Source organism: Thunnus albacares, chromosome 15 (assembly GCF_914725855.1).
Source record: "Thunnus albacares chromosome 15, fThuAlb1.1, whole genome shotgun sequence".
Classification (NCBI taxonomy): domain Eukaryota; kingdom Metazoa; phylum Chordata; class Actinopteri; order Scombriformes; family Scombridae; genus Thunnus; species Thunnus albacares.
The window spans coordinates 23,238,974-23,258,227 of NC_058120.1; the positions used below are offsets into that span (position 1 = coordinate 23,238,974).

At 41.8% G+C, this 19,254-nt stretch overlaps 1 protein-coding gene across 7 annotated transcripts in view; it reads left to right on the plus strand.

Moving 5' to 3' along the window:
• pcnx1 (pecanex 1) overlaps positions 1 to 19,254 on the plus strand; it is a 35,360-nt gene that overhangs the window by 3,148 nt on the left and 12,958 nt on the right. For 3 of the 7 annotated variants that reach the window (XR_006407388.1, XM_044375151.1, XM_044375154.1), the window contains exons 3-14: positions 1,521 to 1,626; positions 3,885 to 3,921; positions 4,795 to 4,860; positions 4,964 to 6,688; positions 8,894 to 9,083; positions 11,394 to 11,587; positions 13,209 to 13,302; positions 13,714 to 13,771; positions 14,420 to 14,652; positions 15,904 to 16,057; positions 16,344 to 16,376; positions 18,140 to 18,311. Coding sequence is in view for 6 of the 7 variants with exons in the window: in XM_044375151.1 (XP_044231086.1) it covers positions 1,521 to 1,626; positions 3,885 to 3,921; positions 4,795 to 4,860; positions 4,964 to 6,688; positions 8,894 to 9,083; positions 11,394 to 11,587; positions 13,209 to 13,302; positions 13,714 to 13,771; positions 14,420 to 14,652; positions 15,904 to 16,057; positions 16,344 to 16,376; positions 18,140 to 18,311 (3,062 nt within the window). In the remaining variant the exon portion in view is untranslated. The remainder of the gene's footprint in view (positions 1 to 1,520; positions 1,627 to 3,884; positions 3,922 to 4,794; positions 4,861 to 4,963; positions 6,689 to 8,893; positions 9,084 to 11,393; positions 11,588 to 13,208; positions 13,303 to 13,713; positions 13,772 to 14,419; positions 14,653 to 15,903; positions 16,058 to 16,343; positions 16,377 to 18,139; positions 18,312 to 19,254) is intronic. The other 4 variants (XM_044375152.1, XM_044375153.1, XM_044375155.1 and 1 more) reach the window with 4 other exon arrangements.

The window sequence follows — 19,254 nt, forward strand, 5'->3', positions numbered from 1 at the left end:
CCCCAAAAACTGACAATCCATCATCACGCCCGGTTCACACGGCGATGAGACAGGTGTGTGGAGGTGAGAAAGAAGGCATTGTTTGACCTTCTCCCTCTCGCTCTTCTCTCACAACTCCTGGCACTTTTCGAGTCTTCAAAACGAGCGCAACTCTGTGAATGACTTCAGGAAAGATTGTTTTGCGTCTCGCCCCTCTCTATGTTGGCAGGCTTTTCACTCCTGCCTTCAAGTGTGGTCCATTTGGAACAGCTGTAAACACATTGTCCTTCTCTCGTGGGAACTAGTTCTTTCCGTGCCCGCCTTTATGCCTTGTTTGTGCATAGACACGTTAATATTAACTTATAAAAATAACACAGTAGAAGCTGTTATACCTCTAATATCACAGGTTCCTTCTGACTTTGGAGACTTTCTTAATGCACATACAGTTCAATATGCAACCTATTATTAAAGACAGGTGTGTTGACAGTGAAATATGCGCTAATTAATGCTTTATTTAGGGTAATTAATGACCTCATTAGCATGTGGGTTATTTTTAGTATAATGTTCGACTGCGGCGCCTCCTGTTTCATTTAACAAAAAATGAAACAATATTAAAGGATTACGCAAATTGAAAAAGCTTTATGTCATCCGTTACCAAGAAATAACGCGTGTTGTAGCATCTTACAAAGTACAAAATAATGTGTTAAACTCTGACTCTGAATGCCAGTCCTCTGTCTCTTTTTTAATATAGAGGTTCAGCTCTCATTCAGAAGGAACAAAGCCAGTGAGGTTGCAGCATTTTCCTGCCCATGACTTGAAGAAGTGACTCATATTCACATTCCAGAGAGAGTGCTTAGCAGGACGCTGAGAGAGAGGAAAGGCAGCAAGAAGAATGAGAGCTCTTGACCACAGGGGCAGTTGCAGTCACAGCTTTGCCCGCACATCTGGAGTTACATTCCAGGTTGTTTGAGTTTACAGTAGAGCAGACAAGCCGAGCTGATGTTGATTAAGGTGTTTTTGCACCAACTCCCACTCATTTTCCTTTCACCGGTACTTTTTTCCAGTCTCCTTTCCCTTCGCGCTTTGTGTTGTAGTATAACTTGGAGTGTTTGATTTGTGGTTTGACCCGTTCTGAAACATTTTTGGCATATGGAAATGATTTATAGACAATCCCCTGCAAGTTGTTTGTTTCGACATACCAACTGGTTAAACAAGCACGTCCGGGCTAAATATAGGCCGAGAGAAAATTTACATGGAGGCTTTCATCTGTTTTTGCTCTTTCCGTTGAGTTTTAAAAAGGATGTAAAATACAGGCCTGCTTAATAAAGTTACGTGATGTGTTTTTCCCCTAGAATGAGTCAGGTTGGCTGAGCGAAAGGAAGGAGGTAAATGAGATGTTAAAGGGCCGACAGACAAACAAGCTGAACAGAATGGATGTCACATTTCACTCTGCGCCATCCATCCAGATTTAAGGGGAGGAATTGTGCTGTTCATGTGCTGGTAATACAAGTGTGTGTGTATGTGTTTGTCTGTCTGTACAGGGACCCTGGAGGGGGTATTGAGATGGCAGACTTTATCAGGCAAGAGACTCCGCCAGTCGACTGCAGTTCCAGAAACTCCTATATTGGGATGGAGTCTAACCAGCAGGTAAGCAGAGCACTGGTGTACTGCATACTGCATACCATAGTGACATGAGTATAAGATGACTCTGATTATAAAACCCCCACCCCTACTTTTTAGTAGGCAAATGCATAAATATAATAAAAGTAATCTAATTTTGATTTGACTCACTTAAAACCAAATACAGCAAACATGGAAAAACAGTACAGCCCACTGGTATACTCTCATGTACCATCTCAGGTAAAATCAGCATTAACCAATCTATTAGTATACTGTATTAACCGACCATCGTTTGCTCTATTCTACACAAATATGAAGAGGCAGAGAAAAAGACAGACAGGGACAGATACAGAGATACAAAAATAGTGTGTGTTGAATGCCAAATTACATTTCTGTAGGGCTGGGTAACGAGCATCTATTCACGTTAGCTCAATCGGTGCCAAATTTCACTACCTTGAGAGCGGGTTGTGTTGTGAATTCAAATAAATATTGATAAGATTCATTATGAGCCTTTTAAAAAATCCCTCCTAGTTTACCACTTGTTGCAAGTGTACATCTGGGTGAGATAGAGTACATTAGAGAGGAAGAGAGAGAGCGAGGCTACATCACCCCCGCCCTGAACCTACAGCTTGTTCACGTCCAACACAGTCGGGACAATGACGAGCTGAAAATGATCACAAGTGTCTTTTCCGCCATTTTTTCCCCTTTTTCCCAACCCTGCTAGTAACTAACCTCGATGCTACGACCCCTAGATCTTGGCAAGGATATCACATGTGCCTCCTCCGAGACACACACGACACGCTGTGTCCTGGTAACTGTGACAAGCTGGAGGTTGTAGGGACGGGTTTGGGAGGAGAGAGGGAGGTAGGGAGGGGTTTTATGTTGTGTGGTGTGCTACAACAAAACCTTATAAATAAACAACGATGTTGAAATTGAGAAGTTTGGACTTATTTTTTACAATTGAAATTACATTTTTGTTATTACAGAGAGAGTAAAATACCGAAAAATGGTACCGTTGGGTACTGGTAGCGGTTCAAATATAAACAGTATCCAACCCTACATTTATGGTTTGTCCTCGAATGTAAGACAACACCATTTTTTTTCAGATGTAATTTCCAGGAAAAAGAACATGATTTTATTACTGAGCCAACACTGTTTACTGTCAAAGTAATGTTTACGGTCACAATAAACAGTACATCTCGTCTGCACTAAAATGAGGTTCTATGACATGTCTGAAATAACTCCCTGTTTACTACTGTATTATGCTGAAACGATTGATTGATTAGCACATGATTAGTAGAAGACAGATGCCACATGGCCACAACATCCTTTGATCGATTCCAGCAGCCGGCCTTTGTTGCCCCAATATCATTCCCCATCTCTCTGCTGTTGCTATAATAGAAAATGGAATAAAATGCCCCAAAACATGTACCACCAATTGTCACCAATTGAAAAATCGATACAAATGGGTCATTTATCCAGAAAAAGATGTAAAGAATCTGCTGGTTGAAGCTACACAGTCTAACTGTCCTTTGACACACTATATATCACACCAGTCCAACACCTTAATGTTTCTGGTGGCTTCAACCAATTTTTGCATCCACCTGTTTATTCAGAGCATTGTTCTGTATCACTACTTGTGTTACAAGTGATAAATGATCAATTAACTGCATCTTTCCACAAACAAACATCAGGTCCTGAGCCCTGACAGCTTTTAGTCCTTTTCCCATTTTAGTGTACTATCCTTACCAGTCTAGGGTGCACACATACAGCTAAGACAAACCGAAGGAGTAAGAGTTCAAGTTGAAAATTATCTTTTTTATTATGGCTTGGTTAGAGCAAAGAGGTGTGTGTGTGTGTGTATGTGTGTGTTTTAATTAGGCATGGTGCTCACATAGCTTGCTGTCAGCAGATATCTCCTCTTTAATATTCAAAGATATTTAGTTGTTTTATTCTGTGAGATATATTTAACCTCTGAATCCCCATGGGTGCCGTGTTCTGTGTCTTTGTACTGTGTCCTTGAGTCTCTAATCAGCCAGAACATGCTCAGCTGCTGTGTACCAAGTAGGAAGAGAAGCCAAAACTTTTCTCTCTGATGACAGTGAAGAGGCGCCGGCTGTTTGCAAGACACAAATCGTGTCTTCTTTGGAAGTTGTATTCCATAGTGATCACACGCCTTGTCAGTTTGCCTTCATGAATGATTTTACTTCAGAAATTACCTTTTGATAACCTGATGTTTCTCAAAAGATAAATGGCTTAACTTATCTTTTCATTCAAATTTTCAGATTGCGTCCAGCCATGGAAGAGCAACAGGAACCAAAGGTAACTCTGAGTACCTACTGCCTTGTCATGTATACTTAAATCATTTGCCAAATCCTTGTTCTCCCCACCTGTGTGACTCCACTGATTTTCAAAGTGAAATAATATTACTTGTTACAAGCACATTACAATTCAGTTAATGTTTTACAATAGTCTTGTGACCCTGTGTGATGCATTTTCCTTTTGCGGGATCACCACATCCCTGACCATGATCACCCCGGCTACGCAGGAGATGAGGTCTGACTCAGCACTACCGTGACCTCAACAGTCACGCTAAGATGAAGCAGCTTTAGACAGGCACTGCTGAGTTTGAAAAACAGAAATGCAATATGCCGTATGCATGAGAGTCATTCTCCAGGACTTTATTGAAATACTGAGAAGAAGACAAGAAGCAAACTGGGTCTGTTGTACTGAGGCAGCTGTGTTGTCTGAATAATTCAGTGAGTGTGTTCGATGCCGTTCTAATTAGCTGGTGGTTTGTGATGACAGGAAATGGTCTGAAGTTGAACAAAGGCTCTGCTGGGGTTTAGCTTTTTAATCTTCTCTTTAAGCGTTCCATCCACTCAGACTGTCCTTCACAAATTCCCAGGAAATCACGGTCACTCTAAAATAGAGTGTTGAGACACACTAATTGTAAAGAACACCATTCTGAACTGTTACATCTTTATTCAAATGTTATCTTAAACAGCCATTGGGACATTCGAGAAATCTTTTCTGGGCTTAGCTTGCTTCTTAGAAGTAGTGTTTCTGAGAAGAAGACAGGAATTTCTATTACTTAATCGTCTGTAGTGTGGGTGCCTAGAGATACTGGTTGTGAAAGTATTAATAATTGATTAAGCCTGTCATCTCTTAATTGCGTTCTTCCTATCTTTGCAGGAGATGTGGGAAAGACTTCAGATGACATCAGTTTGACTCTTGTTGAGAGCTGCAGTCATGATCATGGTACAAGCAAGCATGGCACTCACATGTAAACAGAAACTCTGCTTATGTTATTGGCTGTGACATTTCAATGCTCTCCTTAATATTTATCTTTGTATCCATTTAGATCTGCTATCAGACGCAAAGATGTACTGCCTTGTTCCCAATGACTCCTTCGCCTCCTTGCAGCCCTCAACCTCCTTGTGTCCTTCAGAACTGTCCAGAGAGCCTGCTGATCTCTGTAACTCTGCTGCTTATCACTTCAGCCTGTCACACTCTTCCTGTGACACCGAGGTGACCACTCATGCATCCATGCAATCTCAGACCTTTAGAAAGGAGCTCCGTTCTCGGGGCCTACCTCGGACTTCCAGCTCGGCGGGTTCTGCTTTCCCTGACCCGTGTCTACCAGACTTTGCTCTATACCCTCCACCAAGGAGAGGTGGCCTTGATCCTGTGTGTGAGCTGGAAACTGCCAGGCCACACAGGCCAGGGCTGTCTGACAGAGAGGGGACCGAGCGCCTTTACCAGCAGGACCAAGCTGTGGCCTCGACATCGGGAATAGAGTGCTATAGACACAAAGAACCACGCAGAGTAGCCCGCTCAGCCTCCAGGGAGGCTGGGGAAGGTAGCTCAGGTCTGTACCAGGTGGAGGTTGGTGGTAGTGGGAAAGGCTCTGGTAGAGGAGGAAAGTCCCACGGAGGGGAGCGCAGTGCTGACAGCCTACGGAGCCTGAGTACTCGTAGTAGTGGCTCAACTGAGAGCTACTGCAGCGGCACAGACAGGGACACCAACAGCACTGTCAGCAGCTTCCACAGTGAACAGACCAGCTCTACACATGTGGAGAGCCTGCTCTCACTTTCAGGGGATGAGCGTGTACGGGACAGAGGAGATACTGCGTCTGCTTCTGTAGACGGCAGGACTTCTAGCCTTGGCAGTATTAGCTCTCGAGGCCTCAGCAACCTACCTTCTAGGGAGGCCAATAAAAACCCTCATGCCAATGAACTGACTGCTAAACAACCTGCTGACACTCCGTCCTCAGCAGCCCAAGAGCTTGTAGAACCTAGCAGGTGCCAGGAAGAGCCTGGCATCAGGACCAGTGCTGATGGCTCTACTTGTGGAGTGGCCATCGAGCAGGAGCAGGTAAAAGACGACCAACCAAAGTCAGCCAACCTTGTTCAGAGGACTTCTTCCCTGTCGACAGGACGCAGTGGACGTCGACGGACTGGCAAGAAAAGGGCAAGTAGCTTTGATGCCAGCCGTCACCGGGACTACGTGTCATTGCGTGGTATGGCCAAGCCTTGTAGTGCTGTGTTTACTGGGGGTGGAGAGGAGGACTCCAGCGATCAGAGTGAACTCAGCTGCGCCTCCAGTCTCCACTCCACCCACCACCTAAGCACAGACAGCTCCTCTAGCACCACCTCCCGCTCCTGCCACTCACCAGAGGGCCGCTACAGGGCCCTGAAAGCCAAGCACACTGCAGCCAATGCAGCCTCCTCCTCCACAGTAAAAACTGCAGCAGGATCTGAGGCAGTAGTGCGAACTGGAGGGAAGCGGCGCACCTCTCGCCGTACCCCCAGCACAGGCAGTGCCAAAACGCATGCCAGAGTGTTGAGTTTGGACAGTGGCACGGCCGCCTGCCTTAATGACCCCAGCCGCCTGGGAGCTCCAGCTGGGCCTCGACCCCTTACCACCTCCAAATCGGACCTGGAAGCCAAAGAAGGGGAAGTCCTGGATGCGGCATCCCTGCTGGGTCGGGCCTCCCAGCTGGAGTCAGTGACCCGCTCCAGAAACAGTCTGCCCAACCAGGCAGCCTTCACTGAGCCTCAGGATGCCACCGCTGCTTCCCTGCGGGGTATGTACCACACACAGCGCCCTAACATATTGAACACATGGCATTCTGTCTGGCGTACTGCTGGTGTTTGATTAATAGTTCACATTTTATGTTGTCAGTGTAGTGACTTTACAATACATCACAAGATTTTTTTATGTTAGTTTAACCCTGTTGTAATCCAGATGTAAAGCTGCTGATTACTCCAGTTGTCAGTTATCACGTGAGCTGTATCATACTAATATGATCCCAGACAGAATATAGGCAGCATTATTAGTCTAGTTTTGTTATTTTTTGCTTGCTTTGCAGATAAGGTTTAGTAAAAGTAAAAGTAAAACTGAATGATGCTTTGTTTGTGTATTGGAAGCCATATATCATGCTCACTTCACTGGATAGCTGTTTTCTGGCCTATTAGCAGGGGCATAGTGGTAGGATTGACAACATCGAGACTGTGTTGGGTGTAGCCAGACAAAATTCTTGCTTTATTATTGCTTTTGTGTGTGTGTGTGTGTGTGTGTGTGTGTGGCTGCATAAGAGATGTTGTCTGTCTTGCTCATTCAGTGTAACCATGGTGAGTTTCCATGGAGTGACAATCCTGACCCAAGCATAATGTTCCTTGTGTATATCACCATTAGCATGATGGCACAGTGTGTGCTTTGTGCTGAGGTTAGACAAACAGCAGCTCTCTTATTAGTGTCATACACACTGAGTCTAATAGACATTCCCTCCCCCACATTCTTCAAACTTGCAGGATAATATCTTGTATTTTCACTGGGTTCCTGACTGTCTGGGTTCTTGTTCCTTTGACTTCTGTGTGTTGTGGACATGTTGTCATTGTGTTGATTGTCTCTACAGTGTACACCTCCTGGGATATACAGTATTAGAACCAGGATATGCTTGGACATGTCAACTATTGGCAGGAAACCTTTCATAATTAGTGGTTAATTATCATTTGATCTCTGCTGTCTTGATTTTTATTAACCTGCTAGGTCAGTTTCACCTGGGTGAATTCATTCGCAATAAAATTGAGTGAGCAGTTCGTTAAACATTCTCCTTGACTGGACTTCAAGTTGTCAGTGGTGATTATTGGGAATGTGTTGGATTCTTCAGACCACTTGAAGACACCAATTTATTGCAGCACATCTATGTGTCTCTTCAGTAAAGAAGTAGCACAGTCTTTCTCATACATTTGTATGCTGTTTCACTTGTGCTAAATTTAATACACTCAAGTGTTTTACCACCACTTGTTGAAGTACGTGCAGTGGCTAACGCTAGCTAAATTTAACTATACCTAGCCAACTTTAGCTAGAGTTTGCTGAGTCATTTTGCTGCCTTTTAATAGTCTTCTCTATTTGTGCTACTGTCATGCTACATTTTTAGCATGCCAGAGATAAACATGCCAGTGGGTTTTATCACAAGAGTAGAATAAAAAGTAAGCAAACCATATCTCACCATAACTGAACTTTGTCCCCTGTTTATGGTCTTGTTCTACTAGTGCACATTTTATGGATTTGCAAATTGCAGTCATGCCACACTACAGCTGTGAATGATGATGCAAAAATAATGATGATCCATAAGTATCTCAAATTTATTGCTCACTGTGTAGAGAGAGAGTTTCTATTATAGCAGTGAATGAGTTAGCGAGGGAGTGATTTTGGACACAGTCTAGAGGTCCATCCCAATACTCACACTTGCAGTCTTGAGCACTTAAGTGTCCGTTGAGTGTGTCTAATGTCGGAAAAATACCAACATGCAGTCCACTTAACCCACTCATGATGGTCTATTGCGCCACGTCATTCCAGACATGAAGAAGTTTATGACATGTTAGATTCTTGACATGCTACATACTGTCACCCATTGTGGGAAAAATATTATCTTGGGGGATTTTGCTTTTCATTTGATAGTAGCAGGAGAGATACTGACAGGAAGTGAGGGGGGAGAGGGAGGGGCGTGATATGCAATAAAGCAGCTGGAGTGGAATTGAGGATGTTATGTCAAACATCTCAACCACCGGGCCATCAGTACGCCCCACTTCAGTGTTGATCTGTCAGTCATGTTGTAGCGCCTGTCGTGTTTTCATTGGTTGCTCTCATTTTGGAGAGAACCTCTTCAGTAGGAAGTTGAAGCAGCAGATTTGGTTTTGTTAGTGAGTGTGCTTTGTTTTCAAAATGTAGCTGAGACCTAGGATAATATATGGAACTATCACCTCCTACATGTGTCCACATCAAGCTCTCAAACAAAGGAAACACATCCACGCTGACTGGCCAACCATGTTTTTCACCACGACAGCCCCAGGGAGCGAGGAGACGGTCATATTTCGGCGTGAACGTAGCACGTTTCGTCGGCAGGCGGTGCGGCGGCGGCACAACGCAGGGAGTAACCCCACACCTCCCACCTCTCTCATTGGATCTCCTCTCAGGTACGCCGTGCATGGAGCAGGGAATCGTTTTTTGTCGTTTTGTTGCCTGGTGTGAGCATGTTACCAGGTGGCGCCCTCTTCCTGCCCCACATCAACACCAATTTGCGTCTTCTGCTGTGCATGCTGGGACAGTGCAAGACAGCACGTATCACTGGATGGGTGTCTCTACTCTGCATGTGATGTCTTTCGTCCTCCCTTTCTCAAGACTTCACTTTTTCATGCTGTTATCATGCCATCTAATCTTTTAAATTCCCCATTTTGTTTACGGATCAAAGAATGGAGTCCTTACAAACTTAAAGGCACAAAGCCACAAGGTCTGACTAATCTACTTGGCTGACATACCGTCTCCTCTCAGAACTGTGCATGATTTCAATAATACAGACATCCTGCTGTATCACTCTGCTTTGCTCTTTTTTAAAGAGAAATAAAGATGATATTGGTAATTGTAAAAATCAAAGGTTTAAGTTGGCTGCCGTCAGGAATTTATACTGAACTATATACTAATATACTGTGTTTTTATTAATAGATTTGAAGATCCCGGCTTTTTCCATTTTAAACCGTGTGTCAGTAATTCACAGCAGGAGGATATTTTTAAATTTGCACTCTTTCGTTTTTTTCTTTTTAACATAAATTTTCACATACAGCACCAGTCAAAAGTTTGGACACACTTTCTCATTCAAGTGAATGGAAAAGTCTTAAACTTTCCCACAGTGTCCCAACTTTCCCACAGTGTCAAACTTTGGACCGGTGCTATATATATACAACGTTCTGATTTGTTTTAATGGGCGCATCACGTCTCACCGCACTGTTTTAGAGTTGTGTCAAATTGTGCGTGTTTCTAACCTTTTATGTGGGATCTAACCTTGAAAACTAAAGTCCATGTTTGGCAGAGTTGTATTTTAATCCCTACTGTCCAAGATGACAGTGACCTGGCATGATTGACTACTGCCCTGCAGAATACAAATGAACTGTCACTCCTGAGATTGTAGGTTTATTAGAGAGACCGTGCTGTAACTGGAAGGTCACAGGTTCTCTCATCGCAACAGCTTGTATGTTCCTTCTGTTAATTTAGCAAAGCATAAAATCCCTCAGAGGTATATCTCAAAAAGTGACTGTATTACTGCGTGTAATGTTGCAATTTAAGTACTGTTAACACTACAAAAAAATGTGTAAAGCTGAATGTTTTTGTTCCACTGGCCTTATGCTGTGGATGGACATCATGCTCCTGTGACGTCTGAACAGTATAACTCCCCCAGTTTTGTTGTACAAATGCCAACAGTTTTTCACCTCTAGCCAAGGCTCTACGTCTTCCTGCATCCATCTTGCAAGGTCACATTTCCAAATGCTGAGCCTTGAAAAATGTTAAGCAAGGAAAACAAGTGAGCAGCCTGCCAGGGGTCAATAAACTTGCAAAATACAAAATCGTTCCCTCTTCCACCGATCCCTCCACCCTCTCATGTCCCTTCACTCCAAATAGTTTTTTGACTTTCTCAGTGCTGCATCAGACATCTTAAGCTATGTCAAAGGCAAGATAATTTACTGTATGATTACCGAAAATATGGTGATTAATATTAAGATAGAGGAGGAGGGCTGTAGTTTTCTTAATTCAGTCATCAACAAGTGTGGTTTTATTGCCTCACTGACAATGATCCAGCATGCTGTATCCTGAGGGTACATAAACCCCAGGTAGATTTTCCTATGAGCAGGTTTTAGTCAAAAGGATGGAGAGCTAAGTCACAATGACTTTGCTTTATAGATTTTAGAAGTCTCAGGAAAGACTTTCTAGTAAAGGCTTTTCACTTAATGCCACATATCTTATCCATTTCTGGTGCTATCATGGAGGTCTACCTGAACTGTGCAAATAATTTTAAATGTGGAACATGAAAAACAAAAGAAAGCTATAAAGATTGTTGAGATGTGTTTAGATAATATGTCTGTAGCCCCTTGCCTCTGTTCCAGATCACAAAATGTGTAAAGCAACATGGTGATGATTGGATACTAATGACATGATACAAATCGGATGAAATAGTGATTAGATTATATATTTGTTGACAGAAATTACACAGAAATTCACAATAATATCTAATTTTCAGTCAGTCAACACCTGTTCAGCCATTTTTGCTCTGCAGTAGGGGACCTCCACTATGGCAACCAGAATATGCATCACATCACCTGAAATCCCACTATTGTGAAATTACCTGTCTCATCTCCCCTTCCCCTGTGCTGATGTTGTATATCAACAGTGCCCCCTCCCCTCCCCCGGTCTCCACCACTACTCATTTCCTCCCCTTCTCCCTTCTCCTCCAACAGTCTTCAGGAGGCTCTCAGCCAGGCCTCCCAGCCTTCTACTTCCCAGGTGAAAAGTCAGCCGTCTAGAACCCCGTCCCAGGTGACCGTGCTGAGCGCAAGCGCCTCCCTGCTGGCCAGGAATGGAAGCACACACCTGGAGGGTTCTCAGGACAAGGCCTCAACGGTTGGCACTACCAGCTTGCAGGATGACTTCGGTAGGGAGCGCATGAAGAGAGCTGACATGTTAAGAAAATGGAATTTCCCAGGGAACAGTGCTGGATTGGTAGTTTGTGGGGAAGTGGATCTGTGTGACACATTGGAATTTTGCATTGTCTTTTGGTTTATTGTTTTGGTTTCATATGCTTTGGTAAGAAAGTTGCTACAGTGGATTTGATGGTTTGGAATTGCTTGAACAGAGCCAGTCAGATATGACTGCTGCAGTCAGTCATAGCAGAGCTCTATTATCCACGGCTGGTGGACTGTTGCAATCAGTCAAAGCCAAGCTCAATTATCTATGCTCCATTTATCTCTGTCTGTGATATTGTATCTGTAGCCAATAGTTGACCTCACTTGGATGTGCATGTTACCCTTTGGTCATAGCCTTCCCACACCCTGCGCTGAACAGAGTGTTACTACTGATTTCTGTTTACGCCTACACATAAATACAAATGTTCACTGATCTTTAGGACATCAATGAACATAATGATGGTTGAAAAAAACAGAGATTTTTGTACAAGTTGTTTTTGCCCGTCCTCTGAACTAGTGGTAAATGGATTACTACTCTCTTTATGTGACTCAGAGCAGATTGCTATTAGAAGAAAGCTGGTGGCCTGAGTGTGTGTTTCTGTGTTTGTAATTTCAGAGCATTAATAATTCTTGTTTTTATCCACATATGATTTCACTACTTGGACAGTTTCTTGCGTTTACTTGCTCCCCTGATGTCAGTGTGATTGTGAGAACTCTACACTAGAGATGTGGGTTTCCTAAGCATCTGTGCGCAGTTGCATGAAACATCTCAAGAAAATATTTTCCTTTGTAGTTGTCTGAAGATTTCTTCAGAGAAAGGTATTGCACAAATTTAACTAAGGTCATATCCTTATCAAATATCCTTAAATAAATAGCATTTTATCTCGAAGTGCATTTCAAGGCTCAAAGGAATTCCTGAAATTTTCTCTTGCACAAGCCTCCCTGGAAAAAAAAAAAACATGGAACTTCTATTTTTCTAACTGACAAACTGGAGGAAAATGTACCATAAAAGTTTTGAGACAGAGGACAACCCTAGGGATACTTGATCTGTTTTTGTTGCTATATTTGTTGCTTAACTTTGGGCAATACTTACTGTTGCAGCACTCATAAGTACAGTATTTTGAAAAAAGGAAAAACTAACACTGTAAGAGAAACTATACGTCACTTAAGTTATTCTCGTAATCTGTGATGTAGTGTTTGTAAGATGTGTGGACATACTTAAAATAAGCCTTTCTATCAGATGGTTTATGAGCTTCATGGCTACTACATTTATATTCAGGTTTCATATCTCATCTCAGGAATAGTTTGCAGTAAAGCTCCACTGAAGCAACAGAAGCACAATGGAAACAACCTGACTGCTTTTCAGGACAAGCAGGAAATGACTGACTTGCTTATAGCCTCTTTGGGAGGACGCACATTCACTCAGTAATCTCATTATCTCAGATGAACACAGTAATATTACCGAAGCCATCTAATTCCCTTCATGTAAACATCTAGTTCAATTAAATTATTCCCACGGACAAAGTCAGGCTTTGCTAATGATTTCTGAGGACTCACTGTGCTTCTTTCTCTCTTTTGTGTGTTTTTCAGGAAAACTCACTCCCTCCTTGTATGAGGCTGGCGGGTGTGACATGTCCTTGGTCAATTTTGAACCTGCAACCAGACGAGCCTCCAATAACGTATGGTTAGTGTCAAACTGAGAATTAATCTCATTTGTTTTCATATAATAAAATACACCATCTGGCTGCTGTTAGGAGCTTGTTGTGTTTCTAATCACTTACAGTAGCTATGTCTGCAGAATTTAAAAAAAAAAAAAAAAAAAGATATTTAAATTTCATGTTGTTCTCAACTGGGAACAGATTATTTCATCACTGATGCGTGTCATTTTTTGTTGAGATAGTGTCCCCTTTTTACAGAACTGTAGCTTTAAACTCAAAACATAATTGTAAAACCGTACCATACAAAAGCAAAGCAAATAGCCTATTGGTTGTTTAGTTTTAGGTCATCAGGAAATTAAGCATGATTTAATACAGTAAGTGCATCAGATGCTTTTCCCTCATCAGTGTTCTCATTTTGTCTGATGATGCCCCTGCAGGGACACCGACTCCCACCTCTCCAGTTCTACCTCAGTTCGCTTCTACCCTCATGACCTGGTGAGTATCCAACCAGTGAGCTGCTGCTGTTGTGTGTAAAGTGTGTGAGAGACAGAGTGAGCTAGACTTGCAGAGAGACTGAAGACTGACAGACTGTGACAGAAGCATGCATTCACATGCAGAAAATGTTTTTCTTCATCTCCTGACTCAATCTGTTTGCATATTATTTTTGGTACTCTGCACTATGCATTCATGTTCATGACTGTGTTTTTTAATAGTTTTTTTCTTGTGTTGGCTGTTCTCCTCTCCCTCTTTTTGCCCATACATCAAAAACAAATTATATTATACTAATTTTAAAATCACTACACTGGCTACCAGTTTGCCCCTTAACCATATTTGAACGTTTATTGGATTTCAAAGCCCTTTGCAGCCTGGCACCTACAGACTGATATGCTTGTTCTACATGAGCAAGAATGATGTCTTTAATCATCTGGTGCTGGCTTATTAACCAGTTCTGCAATGAGAATCCAGATGGCTGGGAGTGGGTGGGGTGGCAGTGGTGCAGTCGTTTTTCTGTGTTTATCTGTTTCTCTTTTTACTGTTCTTTTTTAAAAATCAGGTTTGTAAAGTACTTTGAACTGTATCATTGTACAAAATGCAGCATGAATACCTTTGACTTGACTCTACCTAGCTCTGACTGTGAGACAGTTCTCCCTCCCTCAGATCCGTCTGAACCGTCTGCTGACGATGGACCCAGAGCTGCTGGAGCAGCAGGATGGAGATCTGAGTCCAGAGCTTCAGGATGCGCCGCCGGGCCAAGAGGACTCTGCAGCCACCACTGCTGCTGGCAAAGCCAGGCAGTACTATCGCTTGTGGCTTCTGCCCTACCTGTGGGTCGGACTGCACTTTGACCGGCTCACCCTGCTGGCACTGTTTGACAGGTACGGCAAGGAAGGCATCATTTACCGCCTTGTTTGATACTTGTGTTGACAGATACTGCAATTTGTGGCTCCAAGTGGGAGATATTATAGCCAACAAAAACAACATCCATGCACCCTACTTGTAATTTGCAAGTTTCCAAACTTCAACACTACATTTCATTTTCCTTTGGCCATGATCAGCAAGTTTTCTACTCTTGTAATTATACCTGATGAAAATGACAAGATGAAACTCATTAACTAAACATTAGTATTCAGCTCTGAGTTTTAAAAACACAAATGGGAGATTCAACAGAAGAAAATGCAGAGATTTTACCAAACTTCTCATTGTGTTTTCTGCTGTATCTCAGGCATGTTTATGGCATCCAGGGCCATGTATGTAGGGATTATCCTTTTACCGATCCACTATGGAGTACTACAAGGTTCCATCCTAGGCCCTATTAAAATCTTTTTTTTTTCTATATCTGCTGCCATTTTACTCATAATACATACCAGTACATAATACAGTACCAGTCAAACTGTATATAATATAACTTCTCATCTTCTCAATGTTATGCTACATGCAGCTACATGTGACATGCAATAATATAATTGAATTTGTTTAGTGGATATCTGCAGCAGTCTAACCAACATCTGTGGACCTGTGGCTGTTCTCAGATGTAAATAGTAAATACTAATGGGAGGAATGTGGTTGTCAGTTTTCATTCTGGCTTTAAATTTGATAAGCAAGTCAACCCTGCTGTTCAGTGTTTTTTTTTTTATTTCTTCTTGTCTTGATTACTGTAATTCTCTTTATGTGGGAGCCCCATAGCCAGTCAGCCTTATCAGGCCTGCAGCTCATCCAAAATGCAGCTGCAAGGCTCCTCACTGGCACCAAGAGGAAAGACCATATCTACCATAAATGGATTTTAAACTTCTTAAGTTTAAAGCACTGCGTGGATTGATGCCAGTTCTCCAGACTCTGACACAGTTTTCCCTTCTCTATTAGATCATCCCCTTTGTAAATGCAGTCTTAACACCCATTTTTAGAAGTACTTTTGAGTCTCACTATCACAACTACATGATTGCTTATATGCTCTCTATATTATTGAAGATGTGTCTGTGCAATACACTTTTTTTCTCTCTTTTACTTCTCTTGTCATTGGCTGATGTTTTTCGAATCTGATTGAGATACCAAACATGAAGGAAATTTAATCTTATGTTCAAGAACTTTTGTATGTACTCTTGGGCTGACTTTTCTCCATTGTGTTACAGGAACCGTGAGGTTTTAGAGAATGTGCTGGCGGTAGTGCTGGCTGTCCTGGTGGCCTTCCTGGGTTCAGTGCTGCTGGTCAACGGCTTCTTCACTGACATCTGGGTCTTTCAGTTCTGCCTCGTCATTGCAAGTTGCCAGTATTCCTTACTAAAGGTGAGCACTTGAGTTAAGACCACAACATGGTCAGACCTGACCTTAAAAGTGAAACAGAGAACCACTGTTGCAAAGAAGCAGTTTAATTTTTTTACCAGACACATGATAGCAGTTTTTCAAAGTTTGGTATGCCTTAAAGGGAATTCACAATGCTAATGACTCAAACATTATTTTGCACTTTATTTCTTCTGAACTGCCAGTAAAGAAGTAGTACAGTGTCTTTGTTAGAGGTATTCCAAGGCATCAACATTAATAATGAATTCACCTGTGTCTTTTTTATTGGCAGAGTGTTCAACCAGACTCCTCTTCCCCTCGACATGTAAGTAATTAAAACTTATAAATCACCTTTATCTCTTTGACACTTTTGGGGCCATTTAATGCTGAAGTTTTCAGTCCTGAAAACCTTAAGTCTCAACAGCGAGTGCTTTTTAATAATACACCAAACACTTCTTGAGCAACTACTTTGTTAGAATTACAACAGAAAAGCAACTGTTGTATCTGTTGACAGAAACAAAGTCAGTCAGTAACTGGTCTTTTTCTATCATGCCATGAGCAACCACAGTCTGATTTCATGCTACAAATGGCGCAAGTTTTCCACACAACAGCAGGACACAGTTAAAGGAGGTGGTTACTTTACTGAGAAGTTAATCTAACAGAATATTTAAAACCGATGGAGCTGTCAACAATGCTGAAATGTGTTGTTTTGCAGAGACATTTTTGACGAACGATTGCTGTCAGCAATAACCGCTGTGACAAATGCGTTGTTTTTTCTGTGACTGCTTCATGATAAGAAACACCTTGTGTTTTACCAATTGAACTCTTTGATGCTGCAGCAGTCTGAAATTTGGGGTTTGCATCAGCAGTAGCTTTATACAGCTCTGATACAGTGTTAGAAGGCTGATATCAATGAGATAAAATTTGAAAAAAGTAACAATGGATTACATGAATGTAATGTTTTGAATTGCTATTGCTGAAAAAAAATTGGTTTATAGGATTATAACTGTAAAGTATCCACAATTTGAGAGTTTTTTAGTGAGAAGATGCTCATATCTTGAGTGATGATTATTAAATGCCTGGTTAACCTACAGAGTAAACAAACAATAGTAAGGAGTACAGAATGTTAGAAAAGAACACTAACAGAAACCAGAAATACCCTTTAAACCACAGTGAGGGTAGAGAAATAAAGAACCAATTTCCTTTAATCTATGATATGACCAATAGTTTTTCTTCAGTATTTTTCTTTTTGTGTTGTGGTTCTTGAAAATGATGTTTCTTTTCCCCCGCGAGTCTCTGTGTTCCTCCCTCCCTTGCGTCAGTAGCCTGCTCTGAAACGGTGTCTTTTATTAATGCAGCTCCTACTCAGCTGCAGGCACAAGCTTTAAATAGCTGGCCAGAGTTTAGACCACAGCTCGCTCTCTTGCTATTTGTCTGTATCTCCCTTTCTCTCCCTCTGTTTCCTCCTCACCCCCCTTGTCTTTTCCATCTCCTTCACCTCATCTAACCTCAAAGATTCCTTCCCTTCCCTTTTCATGATATTGTTGACACATTTTGAGAAAACCTGGTTTATTTAATCTGATTGTTGGTGCGTAAACTGTCAGTTTTCCCTCCGGTGAAAAAGCAGGGCAGCACGTAGCCTCTTGGGTTGAAACCTGCACGCTGCAGACATGCATTCTCTCTCTCTCTCTCTCCTGTGAAACCTTACTCTCGATGCTATTTCTGTTTATACCTGTGTCACTGTCCCCCTGGGCTCATATGACACTTATACTAATGAATTAATCCTTTATTTAGCAATAATGCCTCATTAGAATGATGGTTTTATTGAATTGTGCAATTAATGTAATTTGTTGTATGCTTTAATCTACAGTGTAACAAGAGGGCACACATTTTAAGGGCTTAGAGGGAATGGACTAAAATATATTTGAAGAAATGTTAATTGCAGTTTGATGTTTTGCATCTTGGGAACTTTTTCGTTATTTGAATCTACATAGTTGCATGTTCTGAACATTGAGTCGTACTGGACCACAATAAGAAAATCCAGCTTCTTTAATGAACCATTATAACATCCTACCTTTGTCCCTTCAGGGCCATAATCGTATCATAGCATACAGCCGGCCTGTCTACTTCTGCCTGTGCTGTGGCCTCATTTGGCTGCTCCACTACGGCAGTCTGAGGATCACTTCATCTCGCATAACCCTGTACGGAGTCGCACTCACCAGCTCCCTGGTACTCGCCTCTGCCAGGGACCTTGTCATAGGTAAGGCCAAAGAAAGCAGATATCATTTATGTACAGTAATAATAATGACAATCTATATTTGTGTAGTGCTTTTCATTGATTGGGACAGTACAAAGAAGAATTCTAAAGTGACGGGACACAGAAAGACCACTTCATGCAGACCACTTCATGCAGAAATGCAACATTATGTGTCAGTGAAGTAGCAAGAAGAAATTCAACAGGAAAGTTGTTCCAAAGTTTGGGAGCCTCTCCTTTAAGTTTTAATTCTAGGTCAGGGGAATTCTTGCAGAGTTTTGGTACAGGATCTGAGGTTGAGTGCAGGTAGAAATTTATGGGCACAGAAGCTCACAAATTCATGCCGGAGCCAGACTTTGACATGCTGTAAATGTAATGAGGAAAACTTTAAAATCAGTTCTAAAAAAAGAAGTTCTAATGTGGGTGATCTCTCTTACTTGTTCTAGTTAAGAGTCTGGCTGCATCATTCTGTAGAAGTGGGAGATGTGAGTGGGTTAGTTTGATTATTGTTACAATAATCAGTTCTGCAAATGACAAATTCAGGCAGAAAGTCACAGAATGCTAAAAAAAAAAAGAATAATATGAAGTTGATAAAAACAGGACTGCACCACTTTATTAACATGACAATGAAAAGTAAGATCAGGATCAAAGATAACCATTTGAGGACGCCAGGTTATCAAATTTATCATAGTTTAAACAGTAATTTAGCTGGAGATTTGTTGTACCACGTTTTTTAGATAGGAAATTACTTTAATAATGATTAAAAAAACACACAAAAGATACATGAGATAATCCATCCCTACACTTTAGATTGTTTGCCCTGAGACTTGCAACACATGAGACAAATTGAGCTCCGGTTGCGTGGGTCACAAAGTGCAATATGTACAAGAGCCACAATCTCTCTACTAAAAGCGATGCTTATTTGCTTAGAGAATATTAAAACTGCCTC